This window comes from Primulina tabacum, chromosome 4 (genome assembly GCF_025594145.1).
Source record: "Primulina tabacum isolate GXHZ01 chromosome 4, ASM2559414v2, whole genome shotgun sequence".
Taxonomy (NCBI): domain Eukaryota; kingdom Viridiplantae; phylum Streptophyta; class Magnoliopsida; order Lamiales; family Gesneriaceae; genus Primulina; species Primulina tabacum.
The window spans coordinates 42,427,120-42,445,385 of NC_134553.1; the positions used below are offsets into that span (position 1 = coordinate 42,427,120).

Consider the following 18,266-nt stretch of genomic DNA (forward strand, 5'->3'; position numbering starts at 1 on the left):
CTTCTATTGTCCTTTCTGAGTTGGTTGAAGGGCTCTCTCTGACTTTTCAACAATTGATTGTGCACCAGCATACCACGAGCCATCTAGAGAAAAACAACATCTCTAAACCTTATCTTCCTTTGGGGCATCAAATTTGATATGTTTGAGTACTCCACATTTTTTACCAATATATTCTTTCCTCTAACTTTCTTCGTTGTGCAGGCGAAGCTCTTCTGAAGATGACTCTGAAACGGACACATCAAAGGTTTCACGTTCTGTGGAGGAGAGATTGACCAAAGAAGAATGGGAAGCAGTAAATAAACTGCTTAGCTACCAGCCAGACGAGGATTTGGCTCATGTTGGGAGGGATATGCAGAATATGATACAATACATGATTGTTGTATCTATAGGTAAGGCGGCTGCAAGGATCGTCGATATTAATAATACCGAGATTATCTGTGGTAGATTTGAGAATCTTCATGTATCTACTAAATTTAAACATCGGAGCACCCATTGCGATGTAACTTTGCGATATTATGGATTGTCTGCGCCTGAAGGTTCTCTAGCTCAGGTTTGTATTAGTGTGCTGTGTATTTTTCATTCAATTGTTTTTGACAGATTGACCAAACAGATTTCTCATATATTTATCGGGATCATTATCTTCTTAAATTTGTTGTTGCCCCAAAATGAGGCTTTCGGGTCTCTTATCTGACTCTGTGTGCTCACAGAGTGTCTGTAGTGAGGCAAAGATGAATGCTTTGGCAGCTAGTTTTGTGCATACGCCAGCTGGAGAAAACGTAGATTGGAGCCTTTCAGCAACAATTTCTCCATGTCATGCAACGGTGATTAGCAAGAGCTTCTCCTTTTTTCTAGATTGATTAATCAGATCGTTCCCTATCTCCTTCCCACTTTGTTATCTTGATTGCCATAGAAATGTAAACTAATAAAATTTTCCGTGATAAGCCTCTTTGCTTGCCTTTTTTTTTTTTGCAATTCAGAATTGAGCTACTCCATTCCTTGCTGATTCATGTTATAGACTAGTCTTTTGTAATATTTTATGGCATGAAGGGAGAAAGAAGTTGGCCATTGGGCAAAATAATTTGGATTTATTTTCAGTTTGAAATATATTTGAATATATTCTAGTATGGTTCAAATTCAATAATATTTGAATCAAATTGTGTTCCATCCAGCTCAAAATGTACGTGAGCTAGTTCATTTCATTTCCACTCATATTCCCAATGTCTTCATTAGATTAAATTTTTGGCAAAAACCTCTTTCTAGGATAGAAAAAATATCCTATATCTTTTCTTTTGTAAGAGTGGGAAACAATTATATCCAGATATGATGAAGCCTTTACCCCTTTCCATTTTATTGTGTTTTTTCGCAGCTAAACTTCAATGATGCTCATGCATATGCCATTTCTTATGTGGACTGAATGTTATAGGTGTTCATGGAAAGTTACAATCGCTTTTTAGATTTTGTGAAGAGGAGTAACGCCGTCAGTCCTACTGTTGCACTTGAAACTGCAACTGCTTTGCAAGTAATGCTATTTGTAATTCTTTAAGATTTTGGTGTTGTGCTATTGTTAATGAGAAGTCTATCTATTTGAACAATTATTCATACTAAATGCTTTACTTGTCGAAACTAACCTTAAGAAATATATGTGGAGCAGCTCAAGATTGAAAAGGTGACTCGGCGAGCTCAGGAGCAATTTCAAATGGTATTAGAAGAGCAGAGCAGGTTAACATCTCATATTTGTTAACCGGAAATAAAAGTTCTTTATTCCAATGTCGCCTTTTATGTTTGCTCCTATTAAGTTGCTTGGTTAACCAGTATGCTGACTTTTATGATCATTAGAATTTAGTTGGGTGGTTAATTTGTTGTATAGAACAAAAATATAATTTTGCCGAAAGAACTAAAAACATAAAAATGGCTTTAATTGCTAACAGATCAAACTTAGGAATTTAACATGGTGTAGATGCATTCTAGATCACAAAAAATTGATTGTTTATTGCTACTTAGAAGTTAGAAACACAGACAAGTTCCTTGAACTCGGTCTGCAATAAAGTGAATTGTTCCCCGGGACTGAAAATTTAGTGTTTGAACACTAAAACGTCTAGAATCGTTTGGTCAAGGAGAGTTTAACGTTTTTAATTGTGGGATATTTAGGCTCCATAACTAATGAATACAGTACTTAAATATATGCTATATGTATTTTCCATGCATATGTTGGGATCAAAGTCATGGAAGTGTTTGTAAATCATTGAATATAGTTCTTTCTGAGTCAATGCAATGGGATTATCCATCTTTACTCGTCACTACCTCCATATTTAGCAATTTAATACTTGCCACAATGCTGATGCCTGCAGACCTTCTTTTGTTTTCTAAGATCACTTTTGTGTTCACCAATATTTATCCGGTTACACAATCTATCTGTGGCAATGCTGTGGATGATTTCATGAATTCGTTGGCACTTTCTGATGAATTAATTTTAGAGACATGCTAATCTTTTCTGGCTAATTGTTATGGACTTGAATATTATTCTGGGCTTTAAAAATATTGGGCTTGATTTGAGTCTTGGAAGAATCTAAAAATTGGGGAGTGGTAAATGAAATGTAAGGGGGAGAGAGATTAGAACGTGTTCCGTTAATTTGTGTTAGTGTTGAGACTAGCTTTTGCTGGGGGAATTTGAATTCCCTTGTACAGTGGATAACTCTGGGTCTATGTCATCATATCTTGTTTATTTTTGTTGATTATTGATGGGAATGAAGGGGATGCTTTCATATGAACACAAAGATGTTTGATTAATACATGAATATATGATTTGACAATGGAGCTAATGAAATGCAATTATCTGGAAAATGTCTGTGGAAGAAATAGAGAAATCGAATTTGCTTACAGCCTGTTAGGAACTTAATTCCATGGGGCTTAAGTGGTCAAGTGGGTGGTATTGTCATGGGTCTTGCTATAATTTCATTCTGGAATGAATCAATAATTTATAGTCACAACACACTCACACACCTAGCTGGACTTGAGTTCAAGACCTACGTCTAAGATGGGAAAATCCACCACTGGTTTTTTTGTGTTGCCACCAATTTATTTAAGTCAAATCTATCTCATTTGAACTTCTCCTTGTCTTAAATATTTATCATCATGGAATTTAAGTAATGATATGAAGATTTTAATCAATTGTAAGATTCAATAGAGTTAAGGTTTTTATCCTTTGGCTAGGGTATATGTTTGTCCTAGCTTTCTGACTGGGCAAGCAGCTCGCGAAGCTTGTTAGATCTTCTAATGTTTGTTGGTACTGGACATATTCGTTGAGAACATATTTTCTGACTGATTGTTAATTTATTCACGATTTTTTTCTTGTTCATTAAAGGGCATCATTGGCCTATAATACCTCAATTTCTGGGGGCCAGGCAAATTTTCATTTTTTGCCGACTCATAATGGAATTATAGTTTTAAGATGTGCCATTAGGAGATTCTTAACCCCTTTTTTGGTCTCACCAGATTTGCTCTTGACATTGATCTTGATGCTCCAAAAGTTAGAGTTCCTATTAGATCATGTACGTCTGTTGAAATTGACTGCCATCTTCTACTTGATTTTGGTCACTTTACTTTGAAGACAAAGGTATGTTAGTTTTCATTATTTTTTAATTTGCCTTTTTGTTCTTCTGTGCACTTGACTTTTTAATCTCCTTTTTAGGAGGATGGCCAGCTACACGACCAGCTCCAGAGTCTATATTCTCGTTTTTACATATCTGGAAGAGATATAGCAGCTTTCTTTACAAGTTCCGATTCTGAGAGTCAGTCTAGGAGTGGGATACAACAAGTTCCTTTGTCTTCTGGTTCTGAAGATGTTGATAGCTTCTATTCTCTGATTGATAGGTGTGGAATGGCTGTAGTCGTTGATCAGGTATATTTTATGTCATATCGTGCTATTTGTGTCTTTAATTTAATTGGGTTAAATTTTTTATATTAATATATACTTGGATTGACCAATAAGATTAAGGTACCTCATCCAAGTCATCCGTCAACACGAATCTCTGTTCAAATGCCAAGACTTGGGATACATTTCTCGCCTGCTAGATATTTTAGACTTCATGATTTGTTGAACCAATTCCATGGTGCAATGCCTAATGCTGAGATGCATGGCTTGGAGAACTTCCAAACTGGACTTGTCCCTTGGAATCCACCAGATCTCGCATCTGAGGCTAGAATTCTTGTCTGGAAGGCATGTTTGGGACTTCAAGATTTTTTTTACGCAACTATTTATCCACTATTGCATATGATCAAATCATCGTATTAACTGAATTTTCAAAAAATAAAAAATAAAAATCATCATATTATCTTGATGCAGGGTATTGGTTATTCAGTTGCTGCATGGCAACCCTCTTTTCTTGTCTTATCTGGATTATACCTTTATGTGTTGGAGTCTGAAACCTCCCAAACCTATCAACGCTGCACAAGGTAGTTCGTTTTGTTTTTGTTCCTTTTTTTTTTGACATGAAAAGGTCATTGTGAATTAACAGAGAAGAATATATATATATATTTCACATATCTAGATCAATGAACATACACTTGTTTATATACAAGAATTAAGAATATCACCCTTAAAAGATAAGGAAATTATCCTAATCAAGAATTAATACGGCTACGATAAAATTTATGCAAGTTAGGGATTACAATCAATCTAATCCCACAAAATCTGTATTAATATTCTTTCCAACAAATCCATGTCTTGGTACTCCCCCTCAAGCAGGGAAATGAATATCCATTCCAAGCTTGCTAATCATTTGTTGGAATATGTTACTCGGTTGCCCTTTTGTAAGTATATCTGCCAATTGATCTTTAGATGAGATGAACGGTGGGCAAATCAATCCTTTATCCAACTTATCCTTTATAAAGTGTATGTCCACTTCAATATGTATGGTTCGATCATGTGGAATGGGGTTATGTGCATTGCTAAATCGCTGACTTGTTATCACAATATAATCTCATAGGACCTATCCACTTGATTCGTAAATCATCCAAGATTATTTTTAACCATAACAACTCACATATCCTAATCACCATAGATCTAAATTGAGACTCCGCACTTGACCTTGCTACTACATCCTGTTTTTTACTCTTCCATGTTACAATATTGCCACCCAGAAATGTGTAGGCTTGATTTGATCAACTAGAGAACTCGTATAGTCTGCGTTTGTGTAGGTTTCCACTGTCATGTTTTTTCCTTTCTTGAACAAAAGTCCTTTCCCAGTGTACCTTAGAATTCTGTTAACAACTTTGAGATGCATTTATTTTGGATTATGCATGAACTGACTGGATATATTTACAATATAAGTAATATCTGGTCTTGTGTGAGTTAAATAAATCAACCTTCCTACAAGTCGTTGGTAGGAATTCTTATCTACTACTGCATCTTTTGGTGCATCACATAACACATGGTTAGCCTCGATTGGCGTCTCAGCTGGCTTACATCCCAACATCCCGCTTTTTGTCTAAATCCACAACGTATTTCTGTTGTGATATAAAGATTCCTTGCTTCGAATGAACCACTTCAATTCCTAGAAAATACTTTAGTTTACCAAGATCCTTGATGTCAAATTCCTTTTCTAAGCACTGTCTGTCTTTGCATTTCTTCGGCAGCATTCCTAGTTACTATGATATTATCCACGTATACCAGTAACATAGTCACTCCCCCTGTTTTTGAATGCCGCACAAACAATGTATGATCGCCTTAACATTGATATATTGCAAATTCATATCTTCCAACACCACATTTACACGATTTTCATTCCATAAAAGAAGATTTCTACCTTTACCATTACCCGAACAATTACTAAAGTGCTTAAAACCAGAGCAATAAAATCCCAAAAACTTCTTAATCCCAGCCAAATCCATCTTAATCTCAACTAGGCGGAATATACCCAAGTCATACTTACGCAACATAGACTGCACATATTTCTGTTTACGAGGCTCATGAAGGCCTCTTATGTTCCAGCAAGCAGCCTTCATCTAATAACAGAGGCGATTGTGGAGTCGTTGTCTCTTAAAATCTTTCTTTTTGCTATCTCTTTCTGTGTTTCCTTTGCCCTTTTCTTCTTATCGTGTATAACTCTTATCCATTCAGTTTCACTTAGACTTTCATAAGATTGTTGGTCTAAAGGATCTTGAGTCTTTGTTTGTAACGTATTACCTCCATCACTGTATTCGCTACTTTCCGCACTCTCAAGAGTTTTTGGAACCATTCCCTCACTCTGTCCAGATTGATGGTTCACATCTTCAGTATTTTCAGTTGCCGGTTCTTTATGAAAATCCCCATGGTTGACATCCTCAGAGGTCATATCTGTGCATGCATTCTGCTTTCCTTCTTGATTGCTTAGTGATTATGTCTGACTCAAAGGGGGATCATGATCACGAGTTTTGTGAGTCCGAGATCCTCCCCTATGATAAATGTTTCCCCACTTTTTATTGTTACCGGATCTCATCCTATTTCCAGTGACTCTGGTGCCCAAGTCTCCCAATTTAGTGTTACTATTTTTCTCGTTGCAACGACAGTAGAATGACCCAATGTCTACAATCCACACAATGCTTTGCTTCATATTCATAGATAAATTGCAGCTTTGTGTATTCCCCTATACGCAGCAAGATATCTAGGTCATTTACTCGGGTTTTTGGGGCATTGACTTCAATCAGCATACATTTCGTTCGAGTTAATTTATCAGTATGGAGAGGCTTACCCATAACAGAGGCCATACGGCTGAGTACTTTGTTGGTCCAGCAATCAGATGCGAGTCCATACACTTTGACCCAGATGGGAATGAAGTTCATATCCTCTGCTTTGAATAAGAAGCACCTGGGCAGCATCCTAAGAAACACATGCTTACCAAGAATCATATATGGGCCTCTATTAAGAATTTTATCCCTTTCCAATGCAGTAGGAAAAAAATATGATCCAACCATTCCTCTGTATCTCAAATTTGAAATTTTACCCCCTGTTTTTTACAAAATTCGTGGGTGTATATGCTTTAGGTCTTAATCCTTTTCTTATCATTGTTAGTTATATTCTTTTGAAACACAGGAATAAATGGACGTTATAAATGTTTTTGTTTCATCCCATGGAGTGAGTTTCACCATAATTGACATTGATACGATGTAATCCTTTTTCTTGTTCTGTCACTGCAGCATGGCTGGTAAACAAGTGTATGAAGTTCCCCCGAGAAATGTTGGTGGTTCGCCTTATTGTATTGCGGTGAGCACCAGTGGCATGGATATCCAAAAGGTAGGTAATGTTTACTGGTGAGATTTTAACTGCATAATCTTTTTGACACTCTTAATCTGTGATTATACATGCTTTATCTTGGACATGCTTCAAAAGTTGTTTGATATCGTTGAATGTTTTTTAAGATTGTCTACATGGATTTGATTAGATACTCTTGTTTTGAAAGTAATACGATCACCTGCTCTCCTTGCTTCTTGTGAATGAGTTTAGCTCTAAGGTGATAACAAATAAGAATTTTTTTTTAAAATGTAGATAATATGTTGGTGAACTGTTACAACTGGAAAAGCAAATGACCTAGCTTGTGTTGTTTAAAACACATGCTTCCAAGTGTTACATAGTCTTTGATGGCAATTTGACTGTCTGATTGATTTGTTGTCTAGTGAAAAATCGCTAGTCAGAATTTTGTATGTTTAACAAGTTTCAATGTCATTCTATTTTTTTCTTTACTTTCATTTTCTTTCTTACCATAGTAAGTGTAGGAATTTTCTCCTCTAATTTGTCCACTCAATCATTTCAGATTCTAGTTTAAGGCTGATTGACAATTTAGATCCTAGTTTATAGCTGCTATGTATATATAATTTTTGAATATTTTAGTAAATAAAGCCTCAATTATTTTTTTTAAAATAGGGAAAAGACATGACTTTCCTTACGCGCGCTTACTAGCTTTTGCTAGGGATATGGCACCATGTACAGAGCTTCTCTCAGAGAGTTTTCTATTTATTTTAGCAACATTACAGTTTATTTCAATATAAATTCTCCTCTAATCTTATTAATTCAGTGTTCGTATTAATCCTCATTTTGTCCCTAACAGCAAACCACGTACCTTTTTTTTATATGAAACTATATGATATTAATCAAAAGATTATAATTACAAAAGTGGACCACAGAGGTCCAGGCATAATGAAGTTAGACCTAAGTCAAATTAGTAGAACTTCCTGAGCAGTTGACCTATGTACATCTAACTTTTGTTTATTTACACACAAGGCTCTGGAGTCGTTCAGTACTCTGATAGTACAATTTCGAAGTGAGGATGAGAAGACAACATGGTTTCGTGGAATTGTACAAACTACATATCGAGCTTCTGTAAGATAGCCGTTGACCTTGTTAACTATCTTCTTCTTTGTCGTTATTATTCAACATGTAATCTTACTCTTCCTATGTTCAGACTCCTCCTTCAGTTGATATACTTGGAGAACTTAGAGAAGATGATGCCGTGGAGTTTACCGAATCTCGTGCCAATATTACAAAAGCAGCTGATCTTGTTGTCAATGGAACATTGGTAGAAACAAAATTGTCGTTATACGGAAAGGTTGGTCTTTGGTGAAGCTTTCTTTTATCGGTTTGTGATTTCTTGGGTTAGCATGTGATGATTTTTTCATGGTTTCTAATTGGAAGTAGTTATTTTGCATCTGTCAATCCTTTATTTTCGCCTATTATTATTATTCTGCCTTCCCAAATAAGTATTTCACTGTATCAGCTTGCCATTGTTCCTTCTCTATTTGCAGTTTGGAGACATGGATGGCGAGAAGATTGGTGAGCAACTCATCCTCGAAGTTCTTGCTGGTGGAGGAAAGGTTTGTACTTGTGATTGGTTTTACCTCAACAACACTTGATCTGTTGAACTTTCAATTTTATTCACTGCTTATGCTGAACAGTTGTTTTGTGCAAAGAAAAGAACACAAGAGTGAGAGGAGTCCAGGGTTACTGATGTACAAAACGACCTACATTATTGATAAAAGTTGAAGTGTTAAACTGAGATGGTAATTTGGAAATATCAGCTGGTTTTTTATCTTTGAGGAACAGTATTTTTTGTATTGTATCAAAGTTAGGATGTGCCACACGGTAGCTGTTGGAGAAAGAGAACATAATACTTTGGAAGTAAAAATATGTATGATAATTTCAATAGATAATAATCTAATTTATAGACAACTCTAGACTGTATAGAACATAATATACAATCCCTTAAATTAGGGAATTTCCTAATTAACAATAACAATATCCCCAATTAAAGAGATATACTAAATCCATTTTGATTTTATCCCTTATCTTCGTTACTCCCTCTCAAGCGGGTCTTAGATTCAGTTAGGTTGAGTTTGGGCACGGAGGACATTCGGGTTTGGTTGGGGGAGCCTTCTGGTGTTTTTTCTGTTAGTTCTCTATACACTTCCTTCTTTCCGGATACCAATTTTCCTTTATTCATCTACTGCTCTAACATTTGGCAAGTACCTATCTCACATAAATTTCAAGTTTTCTCGTGGATCGTGGCTTTTGGGGAAATTGCAGACTTGTGATGCTTTGCAAAAACGTTGGCCCGACTCTGTCTTATGCCGACAATGGGATAGCTTATGCAAGTAACATGAGGAGAATCAAGACCATCTATTGTTGCATTGCTGATTTGGTGATAGTTGATGGTCTGTAGAGACATACGGTGTACAAATTAAGCCACTATCCAACTTTTCTTAATGAAGTGTGTGTCAATCTTAGTATGTTTTGTTCAATCATGCTGCACTGGATTATGAGAAATGTTGCTTGCTGATTTGTTATCACAATAAAGTCTCATAGGCCCATTCCACTTCACCTTTAGGTCTTCCAGGATGATCTTCAACCAAAGCATTTTACAAACTCCTTGAACCGTAGCTCTAAATTCTGATTATGCTCTTGATATTGCTACAACATTTTGTTTTTCACTTTGCCAGTCACAAGAATTCCTCCACGAGAGGTGCAATATCCCGTAGTCGATTTCCCTACTGATTGACCCAACATAATCTGCATCTGTGTAGGCTTCAAGTACCATTACGTAACCTTTTTTAAACAAAATTCCTTGTCCTGGACTCTCTTTGAGGTATCGAAGTATTGTGTCAACTGCATGCCAATACACTTCCTTCGGGCTATGCATGAATTGGAAACAAAGAGTCTTAAAGAATAGAATTTATTATTATTTTTACAACTGATTACAATGGTACATATAAATAAAAGCATAATCTTCTAAATCTTGTAGTAAGATCTCTACAAAACTGGGATAAACATGATCTGCATGATTTATCTACTATAATAAAAGATTTTACGTGATTTATCTACTATAATAAAAGATTAATTCTAATAATATATTATCTACAGAATCTGACAATTGGCTAATCACATTCACAGAGTAGGCTATGTCAGGTATTGTGTGAGAGATAAATGAGTCCCCTCCAAGATGTTGATACATCTCTCTATTCACTATCTTGTCCTCTGAGATGTTCCCAAGCTTGTGATTGAACTTTATGAGTCTCATAGGCTTACAAGCTAAATTTCGTGTCTCTCGAAGTAAATCACTGATGTATTTCTATTGGGAGATAAAGATTCCTTGTTTTAAATATGCTACTTCTATACCAAGGAATTACTTAAACCTTCCGAGAGCTTTGATCTAAATTCTGCTGCTAATCGCTGTCTAAGGCCCTGTTTCTCCTTTTCATCGCCAATAATAATAATGTCGTCAACATAGACAAGTAATATACCGACTAACCCTGATTTCGAGTGTTTCACAAACAAAGTATGGTCACCTTGGCTTTGTTTGTACCGGAATCCCGATAGATTGCATGACCTCTTGGGGACTGTTTGAGTCCATATAGAGCTTTCTTCAATCTACACACTTGTCCCTTCTTAGATTCTTTTCATATCCGGGTGGAATGTCCATATAGATTTCTTCCTCAAGATTCCCTGTAATAAGACATTTTTCACATTGAACTGTTGTATTCATTTTTGCAATTGGGGCAAATATTTTTTGATAATCAACACCATACGTGTGTGTACCTTTTGGCAACTAATCTTGCCTTATATCTTTCCAATGTACCATCCAATCTATATTTCACCGTATATACCAATTTACACCCCACTGTATGTTTTCCCACAGGTAAACCAATGATCTCCCAAGTTTTATTTTTCCCTAATGCTTTCATTTCCTCATTCATGGCTTGTTTCCAGTTTTATTGGACGATGCTTCAGATAAGGCAGAAGGGATAGGAATATTATTTAAGTTTACTAGGAAGCTTCTATGTGGTGGTGAGAAATTGTCAAAGAGTGACAACATTGGACAGTGGGTAGCGTGGGTTTTTAGTGCATTCTCTTGTTCCTTTGCGAAGTGCAATAGGTATATCAAGTGCATGTTGATCGTGTGTAGTGGAGTTCTCAATTGTTACCTCAGTTCCATCACTCGGTTCAGAGTTTCAGTCTTGCACAGGCTCAGGTATTGAAGGAGCTGTCTGCCTGAATATACCTGACCAAACAATCTCATATTAGTCCGAGGAGGATTGGGTTCTTGAGGGGCTGGATGATAGGTAGCAGTTGGGGAAGAGCTATTAGCGTGCAGATTGGGAAATATCTCTGACAGTATGTCAAGAGGACTTTTTTATGGCCTAAGACTCTAGAAAGGAGTCGATTCATAAGATGAGCTGCCGTTAAAACATCCCCCCAATAGGATTTAGGTAAATGGTGTTGAAAAAGAAAAGCATAGGTAATGTTAAGAAATGGCCATTCTTCCTTCCAGCAAGTCCATTTTGTTGTGGGGTATGAATACAATAAGATTCACGGATTATTCATTCCTTTTGAAAATATGAATGTAAAGTAGAAATTGAAATAATCCTTTTCATTGTTGGACCTTAACCATTTGATTTTGACCCCAAATTGGTTTTGAATCATGGTATGAATTATAGAACTGCCATCGCATTTATTTTGAGCAAATAAATTCAACACATGTATGTAATAATCAATTAAAGAGATGAACCAGCATGCTCCAGAAATGTTTGTAACATTAGAGGGACCCCACACATCACTATGGACTAGATAAAAAAGAGTAGAACATCTTTAATTGCTTTGTGGAAAAAATACACACTTATGTTTTGCAAATTCACATACATCACAATATAAAGACTCAACATCTAATCCTCTAAATAGGTTAGGAAACACGACTTATTTGACGATAAGGCAGAATGGAAGGCATGACTTTGAACTAAATTGAGATTGTTTGGTGAGTCAAGGTAGTAGATTCCATCCCTTAGCACGACGATCGTCCTCCCCGATGCTTGGTCCTGAAATTCACAATAATTAGAACAAAAAATCACTGTACAATTCAGGTCTTGAGTTAATTTCCTGGGTACATGCTGAACTTCCTCTAAGGCGAGGGAAAAGTTGATTGGTATATCTCCTAAACCTGCTACAGTGATCAAAGAGCCATTGGCGGTGGTGATTTTTCTAGCGCTGGGACAAGGAGGGTAGGTGCTGAAGTTCTGTGATGAATGTGTCATGTGATCGGTTGCTCCAGACCTGCACCGAGGAGTTGACTAAAGGACTGTTTGAACCATTCAGTCTAATAGGGAACTTACCAGAATATGTCAATGAGCATATACCTGTTGTCTTTCCAAGGGTGTTCAAGAATGCCCTCAGTTGCTCTGTTTCCTCATTGAATTCTTTGTGTTGTGAAGAATCTGGGTTTTCAATGGGTTATTGGGTAGACACATGTGTGTAGCCCCAACCTTTTTGCTGATTCCCTTTATTTCCCTTTTCCATGCCTGGAGCTTTTCCATGAATTTTCCAACATCGATATAGAGTATGGTTTGTTTTTCGACACTTGGGACACCATAATTCATCTTTGGATCCTGGAGGCAGACTTCCTGTGGGAATAAGCTTTGGATTATCAGGATTCAGTCCACTATACTTGTTTGCAATCATGGCAGTGCTTTCCACATTTTGGGGTTTAAGCATAACTCCTCTCCTGCTTTCTTCTAATCGGATTATGGCTATAACTTTATTCGGAGTCGGAATCTGGTCCTTTCCATGAATTTCGATGTGGACTTGATCGAATTCTTTATTGAGGCCTACAAGGGAATCTTAGACACTATCTTTTTCAATGAATTTTTTTTAATATAGTTGCATCCTCGAGGCACTTTGTCTCAAAGCAACGATACTGATTGATTTCTTGCCATAAATTCTTGAGTTCTTAGCATATTAAATATGGGCAGAATCTCCCTTCTTAAAATATGTTTGTCTCACAGTTTCCCATATCTCCTTCGCAGTGTTAAAGAACATGCAGGTATCGCTAATATCTGGCATCATGGAATTCCATAGCCACCTCATGAGGAGAGTCTTCTTCGTCCCAAGCTACAAACTTAGGGTTGCCCTTGTTGAGCGCAGGACCAGTGAGATGGCTAAGTTTGCCTTTCCCCTCCAACGTTGTTCGGACTAAATGGGACCACTTCAGATAATTTTTCCATTTAAGCGATATGCAGAATGAAGCTGCTGCAATTCACCCATAGCTGGTTGCACCGGCTCATTGGTATATTTGAGTGGTCTCGGATTTTTCTCCCATCGTTGCTTGTAGAAATAAATGGTAGAAAAGTACAGCAACTTAAGGCTGAAAATTCGAAGAAAAAAGAGATGAGTTCCTCATGGACCGAGCCATACGGCTCTGATTCCATGTTGGAGGAAGACAACATAACACTGTGGGAGTAAAAATATATATATTCCATTCTTTCGTAATGATAATTATAATCAATAATAATCTAATTTATAGACAACCCTAGACTATATATACCAAAATATACAATTCCATAAATTATGGGATTTTCTAATGAACAATAACAATATCCTCAATTATAGAGATACACTAAATCAATTTTGATTTTATTCCTTATCTTCGACAGTAGGTAGAGCTTTTCATTATCCTTTGATGTTTATGGAGTAGCTAATCTTGGTTCAAGTATACTATTGGTGAAAGCATCTATAATGTTGAAAGTATAATATTCTGCAAATCTGCAAAGTCCTTCAATTCATTAATTTCCAGGACTCTGAGGTTCTCTATTGATGTTTATTTTAATAAGTTAAATTCTCCTAAATACTAAATTTGTTGATTAACTGTGGGGCAATTACTTTTATCATGTTGAAACCTCAAGAATTTTTTACAGTAAACATGCGGTTGACTTTTTCTTTTGCACTTCTACTAGTAACTCTTGTCAAGGAATGTTGTTAATGCATTGCATTTCGATAGTTTCATACTCGCACAAGCTTTTACTAGAAGTTAAGTGTGGTGAATGCTAGTTGATCAACAAATTTTTGGACTATGTGATTACTACCTCTGTTTGGTAATCTTGATTGGGAGAATGTTTTAGTTTACATTTATACGTCAACAGCTAATATAACTGCTGGGTTTAGTTTTTCCTTCAAATACTGAAATTAGTGAACTTGCCATAAATGCTCTGATATTTCTCTATCGGAGCCCCATTCTGCATGTTTCTTTGTTTTGTCATCTAATGGATATGATTTTGATTATTTACAGGTTCATGTATCGTGCTGCTCAAGTGATTTGACAGTAAAAATGAAGTTGCATTCTTTGAAAATCATGGATGAACTTCAGGGTTCCCTATCTTCACATTCACAATATTTAGCCCGTTCCATTGTAACAGATCACCATTTGCTTAGCTGTCCTACTAATATAGAATCTCAGGGCAAAGACCTGCCTGCTGTGACAGTTGAAGAGGATGATATCTTCAAGGATGCCTTGCAAGATTTCCTGACTTCATCAGACACTTCTGAAGTGGGTATCCGTGAGAAGGATCCGTCAAAGGGAAAAATTGTTCCGGGAGATGTATTTTATGAGGCCCTAGGCTCTGATGACTCTGATTTTGTGTCTGTTACATTCTCGACTAGGGATCCTAGTTCCCCTGATTATGATGGTATAGATGCACAGGTAATCTTCTGAAGGAGAACATTTTAAGAGTATGGAAACATGCATTTAGAAATGTTAGAATTACTATTATTTCCTAGTCAGGTTTGTATTTATGATTTTATTTTATTTATTCTATAATAGGAAAAGGTGCTAAATCCGGAATTAGTTATTGACAAATGATTCCGGATTCTAAGCCTAATAGAAATAGAATATTTTATTTTAATAGGAGATTTTATAGAATATTTTATTTTAATAGGAGATTTGGTAATTCTTGTATAAATACCAAGTGTAAGGAATAAAATTATAATTCAGCCAAATTCACAAAATTTACATGGTATCAGAGCTATAATCGATCCGATACTTTAACCATACGAATTTTTTTTCCGATTGCTCTCCTACTATGAGCAACCCGGAATTCTTTTTTGGAAGCTTTATGGCTGATTCATCTTCCCTGAGCACCTCGATTGATGGCGAATCTACCACAAAACCCACTGGTGGAGGCCACTCTTCCACCAATCTTAACCAGAATGAAATTTCCACCAATTTTTTGATCACTACCCATAAACTTAATGGTACAAACTTTCTGCAGTGGTCCCAATCGGTCACCTAGTTCATCAAAGGACGAGGAAAAATTGGCCACCTCAATGGTACCACGACTGAACCTGCCAAAACTGACCCGTCCTACAATGCCTGGGAGATTGAGAATTCCATGGTTATGTCGTGGTTGATCAATTCCATGGAGCCCTCTATTGGTCGCTCCTATTTGTTTCTACCTTCAGCACGAGCTTTGTGGGACGCTGTCAAGGATACGTATTCAGATGTTGGGAACTCGGCTCAACTCTATGAGGTGACTACTAAGATGCGGGATGCTAAGCAAGGATCCAAATCTGTCACCCAATATTTCAACAATCTCATGGCCTTGTGGATGGAATGCGATCTGTACTATGACTTTGAATGGAAGTGCTCTACGGATCATGGTCGGTTCCTCAAATTGATCGAGAAAGACCGTGTCTTCCAATTCCTTGCTGGCCTTAATAAGGATCTCGATGAGGTTCGTGGTCGGATACTTGGCCGGGATCCTATCCCGACTCCGCGGGAGGTCTTCTCCGAGGTTAGTCGTGAAGAAAGCCGCCGTACGGTCATGCTTGGCCCCGACGTCGCCTCTTTCGAGCCTTTTGCCATGGCTACCCAGGCCCCTGCCCCAGCCAAAGTTCGAACCAATGACTCCCGGAAATCGGGCAAATCTTACTATTTTGAGTGTGATTACTGTCATAAACCGTGGCACACTCGGGAGAAGTGTTGGGCCCTACATGGCAAGCCCCCAAAGTTACCATCGAACTCGAAGACGACTGGAAAAGGTGTCGCTGTGGCTACTACAACCTCTCCACGGTCTTCTGCCCCTGCCCCTACGACTTTTTCCGCGGATCAAATTCATCAATTGCTGAGTCTCCTCAAGCCTACTCCTGCTTCCTCATCGACTTCCCATGTTCGTCAAGGTAACATCCCTCGAGCTTTAGCTTCGCTCTTACACCATTGGCCATGGTTTATAGACTCCGGTGCCACCGATCACATGACGGGATGTTCCGAGTTGTTTTCTTCTTATACTCCCTGTTCGGGTCGTGATAAAGTGAAGGTTGCGGATGGCTCATTTTCTTCCATTGCTGGCAAAGGCTCCATTACTATCTCACCCACCTTAACCCTTACCTCTGTTTTACACGTCCCTAATTTACATTGCACTTTACTATCCGTCAGTAAATTAACCACTGATCTGGATTGCTCCTTACACTTTTCCCCTGATGTTTGTGTTTTTTAGGATCGTCGTTCGGGGAGGATGATTGGCAATGCTAGACGAGTGGATGACCTCTACATCTTTCACCACGAAGACGGCGTTGGTCCCATTAAAGATCGGCCTTTACACTTAGGCCTCTTTTCCTTTTCTAATGTGTGTCCAATTAAGCTTTTACATTTCCGATTAGGTCATCCGAGTTTTCATTATTTAAAACATTTGTACCCTTCTTTGTTTACAAATAAAAATACGTCTTCTTTTCAATGTGATATCTGTCAATTAGCAAAGCACCACCGTGTTCACTATCCACCACATCCATATACACCTTCTGCTCCATTTTTCCTTATACACAGTGATTTATGGGGTCCATCTCGGGTCCCGAGTTATACCAATAAAAGATGGTTTTTAACATTAATTGATGATCATACTCGATTTTGCTGGGTATTTATTCTTAAAGATAAATCTGAGGCAGCCCTCACATTTAAAAATTTTCACTCCTTTGTCAAAACTCAATTTCATACCGATATTCAAGTCCTGCGGACTGATAACGGTCGTGAATACTTTAATTCTATTCTGGGGGAATACCTTATCTCTCACGGAATTCTTCATCACAGCTCTTGTACCGACACCCCCCAACAAAATGGTGTCGCAGAGAGGAAAAATCGCCATTTACTTGAGATTGCCCGCTCCCTCCTGTTCCAATCTAAAGTTCCTACTCGTTTTTGGAACGATGCCGTGTTAACCACTGCCTATTTGATTAATCGGCTACCATCCAAAGTCCTTCGCTTTAAAACTCCTTTTACATTGTTTCACTCCTACTTCCCGCAGAACCGCTCTTTTACCTCCGTCGACCCTAAAGTTTTCGGTTGTACTGCCTTGGTTCATAATACATCCCCCACTCGCTCCAAGTTCGATTCAAGAGCCATAAAATGCATTTTTTTGGGTTATGCTCCTACGCAAAAGGGCTATCGATGTTATAATCCCATCACTAACAAATCTTTTGTTAGCATGGATGTTTCGTTCTTTGAAAACATTTCTTACTACGACTCGGTTACATCCCAGGGGGAGTGTGACCTTCCCGACCCTATTCCCATACCATTACCCACTCCCTTCATAACTCAACCTTCTTCGGTATCTACCCTGCCCTCTGACCAGGCCCCGGTTCTTCAGGTCTATTCCCGGCGCCGCCCTCCTGCCGTTCCTTCAGGTCATGCCACTCCTCTACCACTGCCTCATTCCACTTCGACCGACGATCCAGGTAATACATCTTTTCCCTTACCTACCCCGGTATTTACTGATTTGGATGTTCCGATTGCTCTGCGAAAACCGACGCGGACTTGTACCAGGACACCTTTATATCCCATGAATAATTTTATTTCCTTTGCTAAACTTTCCACTTCCTATCGAGCCTTTGCCTCTGCTATACAGACTACCTGTGTCCCTACCTCTATCGATGAGGCCATGGAGGATCCGAAATGGAAGGAGGCTGTTATGTCGGAGATGGATGCCTT

At 37.8% G+C, this 18,266-nt stretch overlaps 1 protein-coding gene across 1 annotated transcript in view; it reads left to right on the forward strand.

The window, feature by feature from the left end:
- LOC142543300 (uncharacterized) overlaps positions 1–18,266 on the forward strand; it is an 89,573-nt gene that overhangs the window by 24,666 nt on the left and 46,641 nt on the right. The window contains exons 14-26 of the mRNA XM_075650479.1: positions 202–550; positions 708–821; positions 1,424–1,519; positions 1,652–1,719; positions 3,493–3,613; positions 3,689–3,898; positions 3,989–4,216; positions 4,343–4,452; positions 7,174–7,270; positions 8,255–8,353; positions 8,436–8,579; positions 8,776–8,844; positions 14,580–14,990. Coding sequence (XP_075506594.1) covers positions 202–550; positions 708–821; positions 1,424–1,519; positions 1,652–1,719; positions 3,493–3,613; positions 3,689–3,898; positions 3,989–4,216; positions 4,343–4,452; positions 7,174–7,270; positions 8,255–8,353; positions 8,436–8,579; positions 8,776–8,844; positions 14,580–14,990 — 2,116 coding nt within the window. The remainder of the gene's footprint in view (positions 1–201; positions 551–707; positions 822–1,423; positions 1,520–1,651; positions 1,720–3,492; positions 3,614–3,688; positions 3,899–3,988; positions 4,217–4,342; positions 4,453–7,173; positions 7,271–8,254; positions 8,354–8,435; positions 8,580–8,775; positions 8,845–14,579; positions 14,991–18,266) is intronic.